The following is a 22,302-nucleotide window of genomic DNA, read 5'->3' as shown; positions in this document are numbered from 1 at the left end:
ATTACAATTAATTGTTTAAATCTCTTAACGAAAAAATTACTGGCGGCTACTCCACTGCACTGCAAACAATACGCACTAGGTTGGCTTCGCGTAACGACGTTCCTCTTTTTTTAAATTGTGCTGCGTGATAGCTGGGACCCCCTGTATATATATATATATATATATATATATATATATATATATATATATATATATATATATATATATATTGACGGCAAGGTTCCCACAACAGCCGCTCTGGCGGCCGCACAACCTAAGCCGCTAGGCCTAACCAGCGCCGTTTCATTATATATGTATGTCTAGTTTCATCGGGATATACGGCACTCAAGTATGCGGTTTCCGTGCCAGTTGGCATCACCACAGTTTTGTTCACGGCCTCCGTGTTTGCGGCATCGCACGCGCGGTTCATTCTCGAACCGTTGTGCGGTGTCATTTGGTTATTATTATTCTAGTGCTATAAGGTTAGGTGGCGGTGCTGCAGGGAAGTCCGAATAATCGCGCAAGTCGATCAGGAAAATCGGGCATCCGAGAAATCGGTCGGCGTCTGTATTTGACATTTTTGTTACCAGAATATATACGCAGTCCAGTCACATTAATGTGACCACCTGTCAAAAGCCAGAATAACCACCTTTCGCAGAGCGGACTGCTGCGAGACGTGCAGGAAGAGAGTCAATTAGGTTCCTGAAGGTGTTCACTGGGATGTTGAGCCATGCTGACTCCAGTGCCGTGGCCAGCTGCGCTAGATTACGCGGTTGAGGATCCATGGCGCGAACAACCCGATGGAAGGGTCCAGCCTGGACCCTTCCATCGCAATGGTTGCAGCAATGGTTGCGGCAATGGTTGCAGGGTGTTTGCTTTCAGAGGTTTCACGCCGTATACGCCAACGTCAATCTGTCCGATGGAGTATAAAACGTGATTCATCGGAAAACTCCTGTCGCCATTCAGTGGACGTCCAGTTGCGGTACTGGCGTGCAAATTCCAGCCTTCGTCGCCGATGAACAGCAGTCAGCATAGGTGCATGAACCAGACGTCTGCTGCGGAGGCCCAGACGCAGCAACGTTCGCTGAACAGTATAGTTTGGGAGCCACTGCAGCCCCTTGGTTCATCTGGGCGGTCAGTTGCTCAGCGGTAGCACGTCTATTCGCCCGAACGCACCTCCGCAGCCGTTGTTGACCATTGTTATCTATGGCCCGTGGTGCACCACATTTGCCACGTCGCAGATTTTGGACAGTCACATTTTGTCATGCACGGTATACTTTTACCACGGCGGCACGCGAACAGTTCACAAACTTAGCCGTTTCGGATATGCTTCCACCCTTGCGGCCGGAAAGCCAATGATCATGCCCTTTTGGACGTTGGATAAATCACTCCGGTTTCTGCATTACGCCAACGATTGCAATGCTTTCCGAAGCCCTCACACACCCTTTATATACGCTCAACTGCACTGGGCTGCCACCTGCCTTCTGTGATTGGTTATTTAACGTCGACGTCGAAAGTACGTGGTGGTCACGAAAATTTCCTTCGCTATAGACCTTTTCATCGGCCGAGGAGTAAAGGCTTCGCCCGCGAGCCAAATTTCCTCCTCTCTGCGATATCCGCTGTATGCGACGCCGCCCTCAAGCCTCCTTTCGCAGCCTTCACTCATCACACTGTTTACTCAGACTCGCAGGCCTCCATAAAGGCCTGCGAGTCTGTGGCTGGACTCGCGCAATGGTGCTGTTCACTCTATGCACCGGGCGATCCGAATCGCCGACGAGGCTGGCCACACTGTCCGCCTCGCATGGGTACCAGGTTTCTAGCCACCCTAACCAGGTCACGCTGGGGTCGCTGGCAACCGAATGGCCGACTCTCTGGCAAGGGAGCTTCTTTCCTGCCCCTCAGAGACGCGTCCACAAGTGCCTGACGACCCATACCCCATCGACCCGGACACAGTCCTGGCGGAGGCGAAGGACTGCTCGAAGGGCCGCGCTCCGGAACATCCTCCCGGAAAATCCTACGCCCCTGCCGGGGAAGTTTACCCGTGCTGAAGCCACACGCCTGCGACGCATCGTCACGGAGACAGCAGTGACACCAGCCCGCCGCGCCATGATGCGCCTCCAGACCTGGCAATCAGCCACTTGCCGCTCCTGTCCAGGGAACCAGCTGCTGGATCAGAATCATATACTCTGGGGCTACTCGGATCTCGCCGAGCACCGGAGAAGAGCGATAGCCACCCTACCCCCTACTCTGAGGCCTCAGGATTTGGACGCCTGGCGCCTTCCCTCTGGTCCCCCCGAGAGACGGCGCCTCATATTCCAGTCGTTACTTCGATTTTTACAAGAGTCAAAAATGATGAATAATATTTAAACCTCCTCCTTTACCCCTCCCCCCGCCCTGATGGATTCATTTCCTGGGGGCGGAAACTTTTTATGATTATTTTAATAAACGTTCTAACAACAACCTCCTCTCTGACTTGTGCGAGCCGGCGCGGCGCTGCTTGAATGCGTTGCCTGGTGCCTCGATGTCCTCCTGCCCCGTCGCTGTACGGAGCGGCGGGGGTGGAGGACATCGAGGCACCCTATCGAGGCGTTGCAATTGCGTGCTGCGGAATGATTTATGAACAAGGTATAGTCGGGGAACCACTGTGTATCCTTTTGGTGCAACAGTAGCAGTATGCGGAAGGCTGAAGCTTATCTTGGATTGCGCAAACGTGCGACGTGCATCATCAGCCGCGGTGTGTGTACGTGTTGTGAACTATACCTGCAGTGTATTTTCGGGGTATTGGCTTTCACTAGACGAACAGCAGCGTCGTCTGCGAATTGTCAGCTTGAATCGTAAAATCTGATTGCTTGACGTGGGAACTGAAACATGAGTGCTCATGTACGATCAATGCAACCCCGACGCAGCTAAGCGTCAATCGTTATTAAAAAAAATGTCACAGTTTCGCCCTAAGGGCGAAGCAATGAATGCGATAGCAACACAGCAATGTCATACGATGTAAGGTGAGCGGCTTTGGTAGCAATATAAATTGTAGTAAACATGAGCTGATTAAGTAAGCAGGTGTGCTGCGGCGTAAGTAGACCGACATGAAGAGAGACTCGATGACCACGAGAAGGCGCGTGTGAAACGGTGGTGTTGATGAGAAGCGCTTCCCGTGGGCAGTAGACTTAACTGCCGATCCGGGCAGCATTACACTGTTGGACCATGTATAACTGTACGGTGGTGTGAGCGCGCACAAACAAACATGAATAGATCATAAGACTGTCGACAATAGAGGGGAACAAGCGCATACGCCACAGCAACGGTACGTCTATCGCTTGAGGCGTCGCATAAAGCAGAGCCGTGCTGAGCACGAGGTTGCGCGAGAAGTGCCCCCCCCCTGCTCCCTCCGGCGCTGCTTTCCGCTTCCTTGCTTGCGCGTGGGATTGAGTGCGTTCGCTCTCCGTGAAGCGCGCGTCCCGGCCGCGGCGGCCGCATTTCGATGAAGAAGGCGACGCTCGCGAAATTAAGTGTCCAAAATTGCTATCGCAATAATATTTGCGTTCAACCGGCAATTCTCGTGCATTCCGAGTCTAAAACTTGAAAACGCCATGTATGTACGTGTGCCGATAGAGGTAATTCGGCGTCGCGCTGTAGCACGAGGTGCACGAATCCCGGCGGCGGCGGCCGCATTTCGATGAAGATCGCGAAATTAAAAAAAAAGAAAAAAAAAAAAAACGCCCGTGTGCTTGCGTTGTAGTGCACCCCAGGTGATCAAAATTAATCCGGAGCCCTCCACTACTTATAATCAGAACTAGTTTCGGCACGTAAAACACCAGAAAGAAGAAAGATAGAGTTAATTGCTCAGAACCGCGATCACTGCGGTTAGTAATTAAACCAGCATGATATACATGCGTATAATCGTTGTACTTCAGCATTGCCTATTTGCCCAGTAAAGCAGTAAGATCCAAGGGGATCGCATAAAAGAGTGCGACGGCTATTTGTGAGGATATAATTTCCGTAAAACGGGCGAGTGAGTCGTAGACGACGGGATGCGCGCGAAGACTGAACAAATAAAAGTCGATTTTCTCTTGCAGCTTGCAAAGTCTGAATCACGTAGCCGCTTATCTAGAAGTGTCTAATCAGCCGATTTGGTGCTGTTACCGCGCACTTCGAAAGGGCCCACCCTCAACACCAAACCGATGTTCACGGATCCGACTGACATTCACCATCTGACGCGGGGAAAAACAAAGAAGAAAGGCACGGGCTAACGCCGCAATAAGACCACGCATGATCAGTCCGCGTGCTTGGGTAAACAGACCTATAACCCAGCAGCTACCACTGCTTCGGACGCTCGCGCACTCCGCAGCCGGCTGCTCGACCACTCGACAAATGTGATTCACACTGCACGGTATTAACCCTTTTCGCAGGGTTGCGTGCGTCTCCGCTTCTACTCCGGCCGTAGCTGCACATGGCGTGGCTGAGAGCGGCCGCGCCCTTCCTATCTTGGAGGCAATTAATCTGCGATGGATTCGAAGGCTAACCGACCAGAGATAGCCGATATGGCTTCGTGTGCGCTGTGTTCTCGAATCTCGCGTGCCTATTTCGCGTTGAAGCGAGAGGCTGCCCGAAGGGGATTGGCTCGCTGCCGCTCTTTATCACGCCAGCGTTCTGACAGCGAGTCTCCGCAGCCATCGAGTGAGATGTGTTCACGTTTGCCTGTGCGCGCGTTACACCGTGCTTGTTAATTTAGTTAGTAAGCGAATGTTTACAGAAGTTTTACAGCTGATAAAACTACTAACATTTGTGCGTATAGCTATCTAATAATTTGCTATCGCAATCGATGATTTGTCTTTTGGGCGAAACTGAGATTTTTCTTAACCACTCATTGCTGCTAAACCACAGCTTGGAGCTACAGTAAGAATGTTGCAGTAAGGTAACATTCGCGAAACAAATTTTCAGAAGTACACAACTGATCTCCGAGGCTGCCTGATTAACACACACACGCACACATCGCGCTGTGTACTCCGTCGGTTTCGACGCCAGCAGAAACTCCGGCTAAGCCGACTTAAACCACTTCAGTACGTCTCACAGAACCGTTTCTCACGTAGAAGACGCCACGTCATAATAAAAAAAAAAAATGACAGCAGATCCACGAGGTGAATGATGATGAGTGGGCGAAGCTCCGGAGGGAATCATCGGATCTCCCGCTTAAGGGGACGCTAGCACAAACGCGTTAGAAACGTGCAGTACTCTCTAGTAAGGGGGAGCGGCCACAGCGTCTTACGCAGCCATTTACACATGCCGGAACGTGCACCGCGTTTGCCGACGCCATCACATGACTGCTGAGAGAGTATACCCCCCGTATTCATAAACGCTCCTCGACTTGAACTTGACTTGCCACCGCTTTGGGCAGCGCGTTCGAAACGCGTTGAAGGTAAGGTGGAGAGGCCACAGCGTCTTACACCAGGTTCTTACACGGGCCCACGGAGAAAGAATTCTTTCTCCGTGCACGGGCCGTAACGCGCTAGCACAAACGCGTTAGAAACGCGCTAGAAACGCGGCCTTTCGTTAATGTTGGGTATTTATAGCCATCGTGGTGCGTTTGTCCATGTCCGCTTCGTGGCGTAGTGGGCTAACGCCGCGCGCTCGGAAGCGAGGGGTCCCTGGTTCGATTCCGCGCTACGGACACAACTTCGGAATTTTTTTCTCATTTTTCTCAGACTGGTTACACACTACTACTACTACTACGACGGGGACGGAACGGGTGCCGCCATAAGGAGCTTCGCCCCTAAAAGACGGCGCGAGCGCGAAGACAACCACTGGAAGTTGCCGCCGAGCGTATACTCTGCTGATAACACTGAGCGCTTGCCCAGGTCGGCATGTCCAGTTATAACTCTATGGGCATGCTAACTGCCCATAAATGACGCCACTGCCTACGCAATATGGCGGCGCTCATGAGAGAAAGATTTAACCAGGTTATGGTGGCTAGTCACCATAACCAGGTCTAACCAATACCGAGTTGGATACTTCATTGAAATAAAGCATGGCCAACGAAATTGTATGTTGACTTTGTTATATCTGATAATTCGTCCTATCCGTGTTGATTATATCAGCTTCGACGTACAAGCGTGCGCACACTGTATTATATATATATATATATATATATATATATATATATATATAAATATATACGCCCACCATGGCTCTCACAGCCATGGGGCTAGATCTAGTAAACATAAATACCCAAGTTAGTGCATTGATTGATGGCCGTCGCCGTAGAGCTATTGGTAATGCAACGCACGCGTAATGTGGAGGCTGTGGGCTCGGCTCCCACCAGCGACATATCTTTTCGTCCACTTTCATTTCCCTCTGCTTTATTACTTTCTACATTTCACAATTATTACCCCAATGCTTTTCTTGGCTTCAATGTATGTTGGCTTTATATGACCATGATTAAGAAATATCAAGCCCCTCGGTTTTCCTTCTTTTCTCGTTCATTCATAGCGAGGGTCTCGACTCTGACCGCCTTGATGATTAGGTAGCATACGAGGGTCTTTTAGCCACGTGGCTGTGAGTGAGTGAGTGAGAGAACTTTATTGGAGGTCCGGCGAGGACGCGAACTCGTCGCGCACCCAGCTAGTTCCACGTCGGGACCGGCCGGTCTAGCCCACCGGCCCGGTCGCGGGCACGCCGGACAGCCAGGATTTGCTTGTCTAGAGCGGGGCTACGCAGAAGCGAGTCCCACTCCTCCTTGCTTAACTTGGGGTATCTCAACCCGCACTCCCAGAGCATGTGTGCTAGAGTGGAGGTCTGCCCGCAGGACGAGCAGGCGTCGTCGCGATATACGTCGAGGTAAACTTCGTCGGGGTAAACTTCGCCAGACACGGATATGTGTCGGTGTGTAAAAGTCTAAGAGAAACGGCTTGCGCCCTAGTCAACTTGGGGTGAGGGTGTGGAAAGACCCTTCTAGACATGCAGAAGAATTTCGTAACCTGGTTGTGAGTAGCGGGAGCGTCCCTCTCCTAAGTTCACATGATACGTGACACCATCGGGCAAAAAAATTTAAGAATGTTCCACATCCGCCCAACATGACTGAGTGGCGCTGGCTAATACTCCCAGGGCTAGATCTAGTAAACTTAAATACCCAGAGGACGGATTGATGGCCGTCGCCGTTGCACAATTGGCAGTGCAACGCACGCGTATTGCGGAGGTTGTGGGTTCGGCTCCTACCGACGACATGTTATCTTTTCGTCCATTTTCATCTTCCTTTATTGTTTTCTACATTTCAAGTTAAACTATTTTTTTTCTACTGCTTCCAGACAATAAATGAATACACAATCTGAGACAATCGTAAAACAATAAGTGATCTCGGTGCTTTTATTGCGCAAGGCTGTGGCAGTTCAGCCGGAAGTTCCGATTTTCAGGGCACCAATTAGGCAATATAGGTTGACTAGGTTAACCTCTTTAACAGGCGCACCAGTGTGTCCCACATTGGCCAGCAATCTGCCCACACTGCTGCACCGGGCTGTCGCGCTATTCTCGAGTTGCTCTGTTAAAAAGGAAGTGTGCACGATGGGGCTAGCTAGGATCCAGGAACCTGCACACCGATGTAATCACCGTGCCCGCGCGGATATTGGCGAACGGCTGGCGGCCGCAGTACTCGAAGCCAGCGACCGGGGCTTCGTCGAACACGTCGAACTGGAACCAGCGCTGCGTGATCACCTGCACAGAGCCCACTGATTATGGTAGCACCCTGGCTTGTATTGTGGGCATTTGTTATTATCATTATTATTTTTTCATTCAGTGACGTTTAGGCACGTGAGCTTTAGTTTCCTGATGCACGACTTCTCAGCAGCATACAGCTGAAATGGCACGATAACCAAACCATCCTCTCTCTCTCTTCCTCTCTCTCTCTCTCTCTCTCACACACACACACACGCACACACGCACACACGCACACACACACACACACACACACACACACACACACACACACACACACACACACACACACACACGTGGAACATAGCTTTCCTGCTACTGCAGATTCAAGTTAAAGTCTGTGCCCGCGATGGAGAACTGTAACACGATTGAGCATACGTATAAAAACACTAATGAATCGGCAAACACCGTGTTCGTATGTAAGGTGAAGACTTGGTAGATTGTGAAATGAATAGTGATATGAAACGTATTAGAGTATCAAACCAGATGAGTTGGTGTTTCTCAAGAGCAGTGACACACCACGTGTCGATGTTTTCTCGTGTTGCACAACCATGGGCGTCGTGACAACTTCATATATTGCAACTACAACTTGAAGACGCAATTTTATGTCAAATTCTTTATGTCAAATTACGTATTTTTTTGTGCACCTTTGTGCTTCCAGTGTGTGGTGTACTATATATTTTGGTCGCGAGTGCAAATGGTGCGCTGTGATCTCTGGTCGCCGAAACTTATGTCACTTCGCACGTTTGGTGGTAAGTAGACATTTTCGACACCTTCGTGCAATGAATACGTCAGGTTTTGCAACGTAGAAGTTCGAAACTTAATTTTACATCGAATTACAGGACGCGTGTCTATATCTTTCTTTTATATGTGACGCACAATTTTTTGGCCGCGGGTGCGAACAGTGACAGACATATATCTAGCCTTCGCAGCGTTGCCTGCTAGTCAGAGCTAGACGAAAACAGCGAGGTGAGGGAGCCGCTTAAGGTTGTAAGGCTGGTTTTAAAATGTGTATTAAGTTCGCTTTTGGTTAACCACGAATCGGGTGTTGTTACATGGGAAACGGAATTTGGTAACGCTGTAGTGCATGACTATTAGCTGCATGGCTGGGAATTGTATCGTAGATGTTGAAGTGCAGTGCTCAGAATGACAACGGTTCTACGGTTCATTTTTATTTACAGACAAAACCGTCACGGTGGCTTAGCGCCTATGACATGCTGTTTACCACCAACATATACCACCATATGTACCATATTCATTGCTTTTACTATACTGCGTTGATTGACATACATAAAGACACTTAGAGAATGACAAATATGCAACTCAACTATGAGTTAAACGGTTTACAGTGCAAAGGACGCATAAACGAAAGACAATTAAGCGCCGATGCCACTTTGAAATTCCCGCTTCAGCTTTCCGTGACGTCACGAGTTGTTACTGCATCTTCTCAGCGCTAAAGATGAATTACACTGCATTTCAATGTATGCGAAATGGCTCAACTCAACCTGGCTACTCTTGACCAAAAGATCGAGCCCTTTGATCCCCCTTCTCGCGAAAGAACAAAAAAATCTGTGACGTCACACCTCATCGGCACCACGCTTCGTGCGCAAAATAAAAAAAACGGGAGTGTTAATCATTTTCTCCGGTAATAGCGCGTTTTCACTAATTGTGGCGCTGCAGTTTTGTAAACTGAAAAGTACAGCTTGCCCTGCACATCCGCACATTTCCCACTCAGACACAATTGCCGTACGCCCGAGCAGATGCTCACGGGCGCACTACAGAAGGTTTAAGGATTTATAGTTGGTATATTGCTCATTAGAAGACGAACCAGCAACACCAACGCAGAAGAAGAGAAAGACATCACGGCGCGGTACTAATAAAAATTTAAACAGGCGAGCAGCACAAGGACTCCCAAGTGAGGGAGAAATTCAAACGTAGCCACATGCATGACGTCATCAAGCGTGCAACTACGTTACGAAGTGCGCGCCCCCTGTAATGCTTTCTTGCAAAATTGAATCTAGCCCTACGCTGCAGTGTCTCCTCCTCCTCCTCGCCTGATTCTGCCGGTTCGTGTCTGTCCGCCTGCACATGCACAGTATCGTACTCACATTAGTGACCAGGTGGGAGTTGATGCTGCAGACGCCGTGGTAGCGCAGCGCTTTAGCGTCGCGAAGAGTGTTCGCCATTAGCAGCAGGACGAGTGCGATGTTGTCTGCGTGGTGGTCGGTGCCGCTGCCCACCATGAACCACAGTAGCAAGCGTCGGCCCAGCGCGTTGACAGCTGCGCGCAGGGGTCGCTCCATCGACTCGTTGATCTCGGCGATGGCCAGGAACGACTCCGCCATATTGGCAGGCGCCTGCGGGCGGCGGTGTACTATACTAAGCATAATGTGAGCAATTAAGGACAAGCTCCAGAACGTGGAAGTCACACAGATGCCCTATCTGCGTCCGGGCAGTAGATACACTTCCTTTTGCTCTTCTATGCATGTTAAAGACAAAGGAAGGCCTTGTCCTTCGTACGTGTTGCATCTTTGTCTCTTTGTACAACATTATGTATTGAACGTGTTAGTTATATCTACGTATAGCTGTTGACATGCGAAAAAGCACCGATCCTCGGCATACAACGCCTCCGGAATGTCTATCTTGGATCTTGGGCCACATGCGTTGATACTGGTTGAGCAGCTAAACGGGCTCGCTCGTGGCAGGGAATCAGTTCCAGCGCAAGCATGCAGATAACTATGGAGAGCGGAAGCATACTGCCCGTCTTTTTCAGCTTGCGCTTTAGCGCTATGAATGTTCCCGACCGTGAAAATAACCAGCTTGATGCATTTATATGATCGCTAAAGGTAATGTTGAACGGGAGCAGCCGCGCTATAGTGTTATATAACTTGTAACTCGGCGTTGAACTAGAATGCGTAACACTGTTGTCTTGCACAACTACACCCCCTTCCCCCATCCCACCGCAAGAAAAAAAAAAGAAAGAAAGAAAGAAAGACGCTGTATTGACGATGTACATGAATACCACGCGTGATGATCGCACCGTTTCCGACACGCTCACGCTGACAGATAAGTGAGAAATGGCCATTCTTTGCAATGAAGGCAGTGCGCGCTTTGGCTGAACACATTGCCACATGATACAACCAGCGCTCCTTCTCCAGCCTATATAGCTCTTTCTGTATTTCCGTATCCATCTACACTAGTACGTCAACGTCATACTAAAACAGTATTTTCTGGAGTTTTCTTGAACCAAAGAGCGCAAAACTTTTTGCAATTAGCGGCTATACTCCACTTATCTGCGAGCACAAATGCATGAGCGAAGCGACATAATCGTCATAATTAAAGATACTTCTGTATGTCTTCTTGGCCGCCAGTGCATCTCTCTCTCTCTCTCTCTCTCTCTCTCTCTTATATAAGCACTCGTGCAACACACGAATGTTTCTAATGCACTCAGGTACAACATTACTGCGCCGCAAGACGTCCCCACCAGCGCGTCTGCTTCCGTCCGTGTCTTCCACATTACCCTCGTATAGCTGAAAGCTGCAAGTGTACATGAATTGCAAATTTCCTCGATATAGCGGGAACGTACGACTCATAAGGAAAGGCTGTGTCGTTCTCAAGTGTTTACTAAAACTGACCGTTTGTGGCGTGCCGAAATCACAGCAAACGGCCACGGCGAGCAGCTTTCCCGTCTGCGCGTCGCGCACGAGCCTCGTGGCGGCGTCGGCGATCAGCTGCGGCCACAGGTGTCTCAGGCTTCGCCGGTGCTGCTCCTCGGTGTTGTGCACCGTCAGGTCGAGCCGGTTCTTGGACGTGAAGCTGCGCGCCAGCAGGTCGGTCACCTCGTCGAACGCCGTGTTCGCGTCCAGGAGCGAGACTCGCAGCCGGCGCGTTCCGGGCAGCACCATCGTGCAAGCGGCGCGCTCCACCAGAAGGCGCAGGGGCACCTCTTCGCCCAGCTCGGCCGCGCTCACCTGCGGTTTCCGTCGAAGTACTATATAGCTCTGTATACGTACACCGAAGAATCTGGGTTTCCCGTGCTCAAGCATTTATTTTGACAATTTACACAAATGCTGTGCACTGGAGATGATATAGTGACAGAGAATCATGTGGACTTATACCTCTATTGAAAAATCCTGTATACCCATATATGCCCTGCATCCATAATCCTATATCATCCAATCGGATCCTGCATGAAAACATGCATGTTCCCACATAAACATGCATACATGTTCCCACACCATGTGATGATATACAGGAACATGGTGTATGGGTCTTTTCCAATTGGGATGGCTTAATATATACCTACTTCTCACCGACTGATATGTACAAACTTTCTGTAAACGGCCCATATATGCATGGAAGATTATGGACTACTATCAGATAAAAGGAAACAGATTTATTGAAGGGCAGGTTTTGGCGACGCAGACCCGGAGGGGGGGGGGGGGGGTATTCTGTTAGTGTCCACTTATAGTGGACTGTCTATTTCAACCGCCGCTGATCGGAGCTGTACCAGCTAGAATAAGGCAGGCTGGGGGCGCCTGCCTTCTCGCTCAAACATACCGCAGCAAATATTCGCAAGAAGTTGAGGCATGCAGCGAAAATCCGGAGACCACTCGGCACGTCCTAAAAAATGCGAAGGGATTCACCCAGTGAGAGCCGTAGGTATAACGTACACCGTCCAGAAGCGCTTGGATTTAAAGTGGGCGGAAGCATCAACCAGTCAGCAGCCGAGATAAGCAAGAGACGTTTAGAGCATTGGTGAAAAAAAAAAAAACAAAGAAGAGATTGATACGACGAGATCCGTTACAGGCATAGGTAGCGGTACAATGTAGATATAGAAGTTTTGAGGAAGAGAAGAAAACATTAAATATATTGCTACATGAATATTGTGTGTTTCTTGTGGACGATGCGCGCGGGCGCCTCGACGAAGAAGACGAACTGCTCCTTGCTCTCGAGCTGTCGGCTGAACTGGCCAGCGCTGCATTTGCCTTTTGTAAATATACATTGTAAATAGTCTCCAGTGCATAATCCTTCGTTCGCGTAACATTTCGGTGGAGAGTTCCATTACCCGTCCTCGCCACGGAGCTCCGCAGCGGCCGCACCGTCCAGCTTTCCACCATGGCTCCCGGTGACGACACCTCATCTGCTTCTACTCCTGCGACTCCACCAACAACGTGCGACTCCACCAACAACGTACGTCACGGTTGCTACTCCCCGCGATCCTGGCATATTATCCGGCCAAGATAATGTCGATGTTGAGGACTGGCTCAGCTTGTATGAGCGTGTTAGCCGAAACAACCGCTGGTACCCTACCATAATGCTAACGAATGTCCTCTTCTGTTTGGGCGGAACACCTCGTGTCTGATATTCCCGACACATGAGGATGAGATCTCTAGCTGGGATGCTTTCAAGGAGAAGCACAGCGACCTCTTTGGAGATCTGACCGGTCGGCAACACGCTGCACGAAAAGAGCTTGCTACCCGACTACAGCCTTCCACTGAATCGTATGTCTCGTACATACAAGACGTGCTCGCTCTTTGCCGGAAAGTCGACGAGAACATGGTCGAGGTTGACAAAGTAGGCACCGTTCTCAAAGAGATCGCGGACGACGCGTTCAACTTGTTGATTTTCAACAATTTATGCGCATATAATCCTTCGTTCGCGTATGTATACAGAAATGATAGAATGAAAAGCATGCATAGCATACCTGAGCAAACTCAAGCATGCTAGGGGACTATCTGTCACCACCTCGTTTCAGAGATGCCAATCAATCAATCATCGTCATCATCACCATCATCATCGTACCAACCTTGCATGCCAATTAGAACCTAGACGATCCACTAGATGGATACTTACAAAATATCCCCCAAGTTTGCACCATACAGACAGAACAAGCGCGATACGTAGATAATGCAGCACACTTACAAAACACCCCCCCCCCCCCCCCCCCTCTGCTGCCTCGCGCGCGATGGAGGACGGCGCGCTTCCTCCCCGCCTTCCTCCGCTGAGCGCGCGAGATCGATCCGCCATGCTTCTCGGCTCACCCTCCCACACTTTCACTCGCACCCGCAGCATACGGCGCGCGGCCGCGACCTTATCGCACTTGGACATTATACGGAACATCACGGCGACGGCGACGGTGGAAATGCGCCTGGCATGGGCATATAATTGCTATCGCAATAAAAGTGGAGCAGGTCGTTACGTAAACACACGTGGTCCCACGACTCCGATATGGGAGAACGCACGGTACGAATGTCGCTTGCGAGCGCCGGTCGATGCAATGGCAGCGAGCCTCTGCTGCAGGGAGAGGGTAAACTTCATTTCAAAAACCCAGGTCTAGGTTTGCCCGCTTTGTTTTAGTTGTCGCTTGCCAAGCCGAGGTGTGTAATCAGCTCTAATATGGCGTCGTGCATAACCGAAATTCCCGTCGTGACCTGCGTAACATCATATAGATCTTTAGAATCAAATATAGGTCTGTAAACGCGCACGATGCCGTCATTTTGCCTTCGCGCGAAACGCTTTTGGAGAAGCCATACGGAACTATCTAGGTTAAATAGAGCTTGAATCAATTTCTTGAGCAGTCGTTCAAGACAGCGTTGTAGACCTGTACAGTGGACTATCTTTTGCGCAGGACTCGCCAAATAAACCATGTATCCGCACCGCGTTTAAGTTACCTCGTATCCAATGTGTTCCAGGAGGGCGGCAGCTTCAGAGGCGGAGCTGGCGTCCCGTCCGGCCTTGTGACTGACGTAGCTCGCGTCCAGCTTCAGCTGGCCAACGGGCACGTCGAGCGATCGCGCCAGAGCCACGAGGACGGGAGCGGCGCGCGTCACGTTCACCTCGCTGCAGCGCTGCAGCTTGACGATGGCGTCGGCGTAGTCCCTGAGCAGCTGCCGCTTGTCCGGCCGCTTGTGGGGCAGCGGACCGAGCGGGCAGAGCAGCGGCATCCACTGCCAGCTCGGTAGCTTAGAGCTGAGCGGCCGGAAGAGCTCGCCCGACGTGTCGCCCGGCGTGTTGCTCCAGTAGAAGGCGACCAGCGAGACCTTGGGCGAGCTGAGCCGCTCCCAGCACACCTCGCCGTCGCTCACCACCGGTATGTTGGTAAGGCACTTGGTGATCAGGGCAATGTCGGCCTGCGGTACGCAAGCGTCGCGTCGCGGTGAGCACGCTTACCATACGTCATCCGGGGCTGACCTGTAGCTGCGGCGTTTTATACCAACAGTCGAAAACTATTAACGTTGCGGGCTCGATTACCGGCCTATGCATTCCAGATTATTGAGGATGCAAAAACGCTCGGCTACTGGGGTTTCAGAGCGCGTTCGATGAACATGGGCGATCTCAAGTTACATGGAACTATGCCCACAAAAGGTGCACCAATCTAAGGTATAAGCTCACGCGTATTAGTTTCGGAAGCGAGAACCCAAGCATTCATTTATTCGGTGCTTCAAATGAATTCTTCGGAAATGCTCAAAACGAAAAAGTTTCACGAGAGGCAAAGTTGGCATCAGCCAAAAAAGTGGCAGCAAGCCAAAGAGGAAGACGATGCGGCTTTTGCAGACAGTAATGGCTGTAGCTTCGCGCCACTTCATGGTTTGCGACTTCGCTCGCATCACCCTCCTTGCCAGTACTCGTCATATACACGTCTTGTAAACACACGCGTACACGTCATGTGAAAGTGAGCTCTTATATGCGCTCGTGCGCACTTTACATACTGTAAATAATTTACATAACTGTTCTTTTTTCTTTTTTTTATAATGTCCAGGAATTCTGCAGGACACTGCCCTTCGGCAATCTGTCAAACTTCACCGCAATGTACCAGCGTATTCAAAAAATGGTTGCGGCTTAGCTCAGCTAACCCTGCATATGCAAAGCGAAAGCTTGGTTTAGCCTGGTTAAATCTTGGTTTCCCTTGGTTAACCTTTGATTTAGTTCTTATACTTAGGTGTACACTCATCGTTAAACTAGGCATAAATTATATAAGCCGACAAGTCCAAGCGTTTTGCGAGCCGAACGGCTCGCTCTTCCTCGGTCTCCGACGCTAGCTTCGCGCGCTTGGCATTCCGGACCCTCTCCAGTGAAGCAGTTCGCCGGGCGATATCCGCGGGGTGGTCAGACGCCGCTTGCCGACGAAGGCTCAAAGCCTCCCGCTCCAGCGCAACGTTTAGAGAAGACGGCCTGGCCTCGCTTTCATCCATGGCCAACTCGCACTGACTCGCGAGCGGTGATGCCAACCTAAGTCAACGTTAAAAAAAAATCCCTAGGTTGTATTCTTTTTTATGTCGTTTATTTGGCCAATTCACATTTAACAATGTCTAAGCGCAGTTCGCTATTTGGTACCATTTGTTCTGAATCTTTCTAGAGGTAAAAACAGCTTATTAGCAGCGACTGCAGCTCGCTTTTTCAATTTTCTGTGGAGTAATTCTGCATACAGGGTCTACAGATGGCACCAGTTACTACAGAGACGTAGGGTCAATGGAGAGAGAAGAAGAGGGCCGGAGAGCAGACATCGCAACGCCCTAGGCGCACCTTCCGGCGGCCGCCGAGCCCTCCTCATTCTCAAGTGAACTTCGAGCAGACGACTACGGTTTCACCGCACTGCCTTTCGAACTGCTCTTGTAGCAGGCCCTTCCCTGTACGCGCAAATAACACAGGCAGCCGGTTGAAAAATAAATCCAGGTAATTCTCACATAAAAAAGGTGGCATGTATTGTCTGCTACTTCCCGTGAAACATCAAATTATTTTATTCAGACAATAATAATTAAGGGCTGTTCACGAGGCAGACAGAAAGACGAAAATGCCTGACTTCATGTAGCCTCCCCCCCCCCCCCCCCCCTTGTTCTCGCATAAAGAACACTCAAAAGCAGTGAAAAGGCTTAACTCACCGAATAGTTTATGTTCAAGGAGCGTCACAATCAAACATAAAATAGCCGTTATGGTGGAACTGAACAATGATATCATGAGAAATGCACAACTCCAGAAATAGACGTAACGTAACGCCTGTCGTTAGGCCGCGAAACGTAACATTTCCAGAGCCTCACAAAAATCCCCAGATTTTACAAAAAAGACGCTAAATCCCCGAAGGAGAAAAAAAAAAAAAGAACTGGATCTAGGGATAAACCCCTAGGATTGGCATCACTGCTCGCGAGCGCGGCGAGTCACGTGGTCAGGCGGTGACCCAGCTGCGGAGAATACGGTCATGGCACTCCAGGCTCTCTGCCATTTCATCGACGCACACAAAGCAAAGGGCACGCCAGTCACCCTGATATCCCTGGATTTTCAGGGCGCTTTCGACAGCGTGTGCCGGCGGCGGCTGCGGCGGAGCTTGGCGCGGCGAGTTACGTGATGCGCTGCCAAGGCTGCGGCACAGCTGCGATCAAATGAAGGTCAAATTGCTGGCAACGGCGAAACTCTGCTCGACTAGGTTAGTAAAGACTTCGCTTTAGATCATATTTCGAAGGGTCGGCCGAATTTCAGCATCTTTTAGTCGGCAATGTCCAGAGAGGCAACGTCCCTTCTAACGTAACGTTGCTTATAACAACATACGCATTTACGGCGCTCAGTCTTAATTCAAACACACTGCTATTTCATAACGCAGCAAGGAAGTTACGACTAAGTTCCATAAATGCTATGTTATTAGAAGGGAGTACTCTCTCCACATTGCTAATTGAAAATTTTGAAATGCGGTCGATATTTTGAAATACATTATTATTATTTTTTTTTTCAATTCTGCTCACTGTGTTAAGTCAGTGTTTTACGGTGAAGTTTGACAGATGGCCGAAGGGGCAATGCGAATTGCCAGAAGGATCCTCGGATATATGCTCGTTTCTTGTGCAGCTGCCGTCGTTTCGATGGTATGCCCTTCGGACTAAGCCATAGTGAACGTACCTTGCGACCTTCGATCCTGGGCGCAGACCGCTCGGTAAGATAAATGTAGCCATCGGAATCCACGAAGCCTTTGTCTCCTGTTGGTAGCAGCTGAGTGTCTTTGGCACCACCGATACAGATGGTGCCAACCTTGCCCTGAGTGAGGAAAGTTGGCGACTTCATGCGAGTGTTTGTCGTTTTTTCTTACTGTGAACTTGTTCAATGTTTGTAGAAATACATTCCGTGCATTAAAAAAGAAGAAAGTGCGCAATGAAGGAGAGGGAAAGAGAGAGGGGGAGAGGGTTTTGATAGCAAAAGAACTAGAAATTACATTTAGCACGAATACGAAGAACATCACATATAACCTGCAGGGGAGATAATAAGGTAAGCAAGGGAATGAAGATTTCTAATAGGACACTCTGTACGAATACGGGTACCATATGCACACAAGAAATATCTTTGCGCTAGAAATGTTTGTAAGAGCGAATGCCAGCCTATCCTGATGCTGTACTTATTATTAGCGAAGGTGCTGCCAAAAGTATAGAACACTTACGAACGATAAGTGTGACTGAATATGGGCCCAGTTTATTTATTTATTTATTTAGATTACTCTCATGACCAACGACATTATTAATAGAAGCGGGTGCATTGTAGAAAAATGAATACTATACAGACATTGTTAGATCCCTCCAAATACAATGTTAACTAAAGCGTCGCTAGAATGGGCATGGCTAACAGTCGAGGCGGTTGGTTCGGCAGGCGGTTCCAGTTTTGAAAGGTCCGGTTAAGATTGTGAACATGTATGCGTCTTGCGTAACAACATTCCGACTTTTTGTGCACGATCAGTGCGGAAAGAAGTACAAGAGGAAGAATAACGTCGTGCAAATTAGGATTGTAATATATTTGGTGGAATAAACAAATACGACCGAATTTACGACGACAGGCTATGGTAGTAAGTTGTTACGAATAATTTATTGTAGTTATACTGCTGGTACAGCTGTAGTTACGGAAAATACAGAGCGAGCGGGATTATTTTGAACACGCCCAAGCAAAGTAGTTAGTCTATCAGTGCTAAGGTCGAAATTAGCGAAATTATTGTTGAAAATTTCTTGCTGCAAATCTCTGCAAGTTTTCCAGCTGCAAAAGCGGCAGGGGGCTAGGTATGACACTTTCTTTTTTAAAAGAAAGTGTCATACATACTTTCTTTTTTAAAGGAAGTGTTGCGCATAAAAAGAAATACCTATCTAGTATATGATTTCTTTGGTTTCAGCGTATTTTGGCTTTGCATATCGTAGTTACTCTATTATATAATTATTCTTGCGTTCCGATAGCCCGGCGTGGTTTAGTCGTAAGCATTCATCCTTACAGAGAGTTTAGATGAGGGGGGGGGGGGGAGTGGCTTGCGTTGCGCTTGAGTCGTACGCAATCTTCCTTGTGCCTCCTTATCTACAACTCTCTAATGTCTAGCGACGACGCGCAGCAAATTCGGCTTGCAGGGCTTCATGGCACAGTAAAATGGTTAGTTTTGCAGTGCTTCATATAAATCGGCAGAATAAGCGTATACGCTCACTCATACTCACCGATATCTTTGTAGGCTATATGTACTGCTACAAACTGTGCACCCAGAGATACGAGGTGCGCAGCTGACCCCACTTTGCAGCGGCTCGCTTTGTGTCACTGGGTGCACAGTTTGCAACAACTGGTGGCAGCGGCGGGATACAAGTTGTTCACCATACAGGCCAGTCGTAACAGTACTCACTCATACTCGTGTGCACTCCCCCTCACCTAAACTCACTCCCGTTCACACTCACGTCCGCTCACACCTTTCGATACTCACTAACGCTCCATCTCATGTCTCAGAAATATAATGAACGAGTATGAGTCAGTGTACTCGGGAGTAAGTGTGCCGACCTACAACTTCAACTCCTGCTGCTTTACCCCCTTCTCCTTTTATGTATATAAATATCTCCTTCTCAAGCAAACTCAAGCACATTAAGGGGAATTTTTAGCTCGGGGTCAACTCTGATTTCCCTATTCGAATACATGCGAAACGCAGAAATGCTTTTGTGAGGCCACCACTAGCTGGATCAAATTTGAATTAAGTTCGCTCCACTTAGAAAATTAAGTTCCGGCGATCCTTAGGAAGCAGAATATTGATTTAGGACCTCGCATTTATTTTTGCAAGAAATTGTGTCCCGGTTCTATAGTGAGCTGTGCGGCGCGCCACCTTTACAACGAAGTGACCTGTAAAACGAATAATTTCGGAGGCTCTATAAGCACGTCGTTATAAAGGCGTTCGATTATACGTGAATTAATAAGCTGACGTAAACTACAATGTTTACGAGGGTTTGGCAAAAGTCCGACTCACAAAGTAATGGTATAATGCAGAGCGGCGTATATTTTGTCCGCTTTAGATGTATTATGAGGTGCAGCTTACGGAGCCGTGATGTCATTTTCAATTGCAGACGTAGAGTTGTGAATTTGAGACTCGAGCTTTATGAAATTTTGCAATTTTCAAAAATATTTCTGAAGTAATTGATGGCATAAATAAAGAATCCACTTATTGCAGTTACTAGGTTAATTTTTTTTTCTTCTAAATGTCTTAAACCTCATGAAAACCGGTGCAGTGGTTCTTGAGAAAGACGATTTCTCCGTTACCATGTATATTTAGCTAGGAGATCCCGGGCTAAAGCTTCGTAAGCATTGTCGATAACAGTAAAAAAAAAGAATTGTGGGGTTTTACGTGCCAGAACCACGATATGATTATATATGAGGCACACCGTAGCGGAGGACACCGGATTAATTCTGACCACCTGGGTTTCCTCAACGTGCACCTAAATCTAAGTACACGAGGGTTTTCGAATTTCGCCCCACATCGAAATGCGGTCGCTGGGATCGAACCCGCGACCTCCCGATACAGCTTTCTGTTGCTCAATACGTGCTGCATAAAAGTTTTTCCGAGCGTGAAAGAAGCCCGCGAATACACGCAAAGCGCCTCGAGCGGCCAGCCACGTGTCAATTTTGCCTGTATTTGCAGGCTTCTTTCACGCTCGGAAAAACATTTATGCAGCACGTGTTGGGCAACAGAAAGCTGTATCGGGAGCTTTTCATATGTTGCTCTGCAATTTTCTCATTGACACTCTTAATCTAATTGTAGTTTTTGAGAAGTTCGTTAACTAATTAAGATTAAGTATGTAATTAGGCGGAATGCAAAATGCAACCATGAGTATCTCCAAGCGACGGCAAACAACATTTTTACCTTGGTTCGGTCCAGCTACGTGGCATTTGCATACTTTAAAAGTTTGCCTCAAGTTACCCGAAGGCTCAAGTTACGTGAAACACGCTGTATACCACGACGGTGGAATGCGCATCATAGCCTCAGTTGTTTTGCGCCGTAAAACCTTACATAACTAACTAACGACGGGGCATAATTTAGTTCTTGGGCGAAGCGCATGTTGGGACGCACCTGCGGGCACTCAGTCAGGAGGTCGGGCTCGCACACGGTCGCGCGACAGTCGCCAACGGGCCTGCCGATGGACACGAAGTCTCCGTGGTCGGTGGCGTGGTGGCGCAGCTCGCCCCCCGCCGCCGACTGGGGGCACACGTAGGAACAGCAGTGACCCGCCGTTTCGTGGACGCGCACGAGCGTGGCGCCGGGCAGGAGCCGCTGGAAGAGGTGCACCAGTTGCGTGGTCACCAGGCCCCGCGAACACTTGACCAGACGCAGTTCGGGCAGCAGCACCGGCCCGGGGTCCAGCGCGGCCCGCCTCAGCAGTGCCCACAGCATGTCCGGCGTCATCTCGACGCGCGTCGCCGACGTATTGCGCAGGAACCAGAGCATCGCGCTCGGGGAGCGCTTGTCCTCTGCCATACCCGGGAAGATGAGAATATTTAACGAAATTGTCGGATGTTCTTTAAGGGCAGTGCTGACATTACATATTCGATGTCTTTTTTTTTTGCGTTAAGGAGACACTAAAGAGAAAAAATAATTTGAGACTATTAGTAAATTACCCTTCAGCAGTACCAAAATGAGGCATGCTTGTCATAACCGAAACAACGTTCATGTCCATGAGCTGCTAGAACTTACTCCATTCTTTTGATGATTGTCTTGGTTTCTAAGTGGGTGCATCTGAAGGCATTGTAACAAGCAGGTTCAGCAACTACTGAACAATTCCAGCCCTTGCTGACCAAAAAATACAATACCCAAAAGTGTTTAAAAATGCCTTCGTTGCATGGAACGGACAGTCATCTAGTGGGATGTTTAACGGAAACTCTATTTAGATGGAATTTTAAAGGTACACTAAAGAGAAAATAATTTCAGCTGATTGAGTAACCTATCCTGCTACAAACCACTTGTACAGTGAGAAGAGGTGAAGACGCCGCCTTGGAGTTCCCGCACTTGCTCACTGTGAGGTCATTAACTTTTACGGCGTCTTGTCGGGCCTAGTTAATTCTTCATTGGTAAAAATGAAAGATATTGAAATAACTAAATATTGGATTAAGCAATTTTCAAGCACTTTTACTGGGGCCACTACGGCCCACATACGAAATAAGAAACTATGAAATCTCTGACGTCAACGTGACGTATCAACGCTTGGACCACCCTATGAAACCGCCGATCTAAAAGCCGAATTGAAAGCGGGCACACTGCTTCTATCATTCAAAACCGTAAGGAGGAGAACATAGCAACGAAAGTACTACAGCGGGTCCAGCGTACATGCCTCGAGGACAGGTCTGGCACGCTCAAGCTTGTGA

General features: G+C 49.0%; 1 protein-coding gene across 1 annotated transcript in view; it reads right to left on the bottom strand.

The window, feature by feature from the left end:
* Positions 1-7,312: 7,312 nt before the first annotated feature.
* The window catches only part of LOC119449810 (uncharacterized), a 38,906-nt gene continuing 23,916 nt past the window's right edge, over positions 7,313-22,302 (bottom strand). Inside the window, exons 4-9 of the mRNA XM_037713081.2 lie at positions 21,014-21,411; positions 17,569-17,703; positions 14,358-14,816; positions 11,319-11,654; positions 9,792-10,040; positions 7,313-7,683 (exon numbers count right to left, since the gene is read on the bottom strand). Coding sequence (XP_037569009.1) covers positions 7,540-7,683; positions 9,792-10,040; positions 11,319-11,654; positions 14,358-14,816; positions 17,569-17,703; positions 21,014-21,411 — 1,721 coding nt within the window. The 3' untranslated portion in view covers positions 7,313-7,539. The remainder of the gene's footprint in view (positions 7,684-9,791; positions 10,041-11,318; positions 11,655-14,357; positions 14,817-17,568; positions 17,704-21,013; positions 21,412-22,302) is intronic.

The sequence above is a fragment of the Dermacentor silvarum genome, chromosome 4 (genome assembly GCF_013339745.2).
Source record: "Dermacentor silvarum isolate Dsil-2018 chromosome 4, BIME_Dsil_1.4, whole genome shotgun sequence".
Taxonomy (NCBI): Eukaryota; Metazoa; Arthropoda; class Arachnida; order Ixodida; family Ixodidae; genus Dermacentor; species Dermacentor silvarum.
This window is presented reverse-complemented; position numbering and strand designations above follow the sequence as displayed.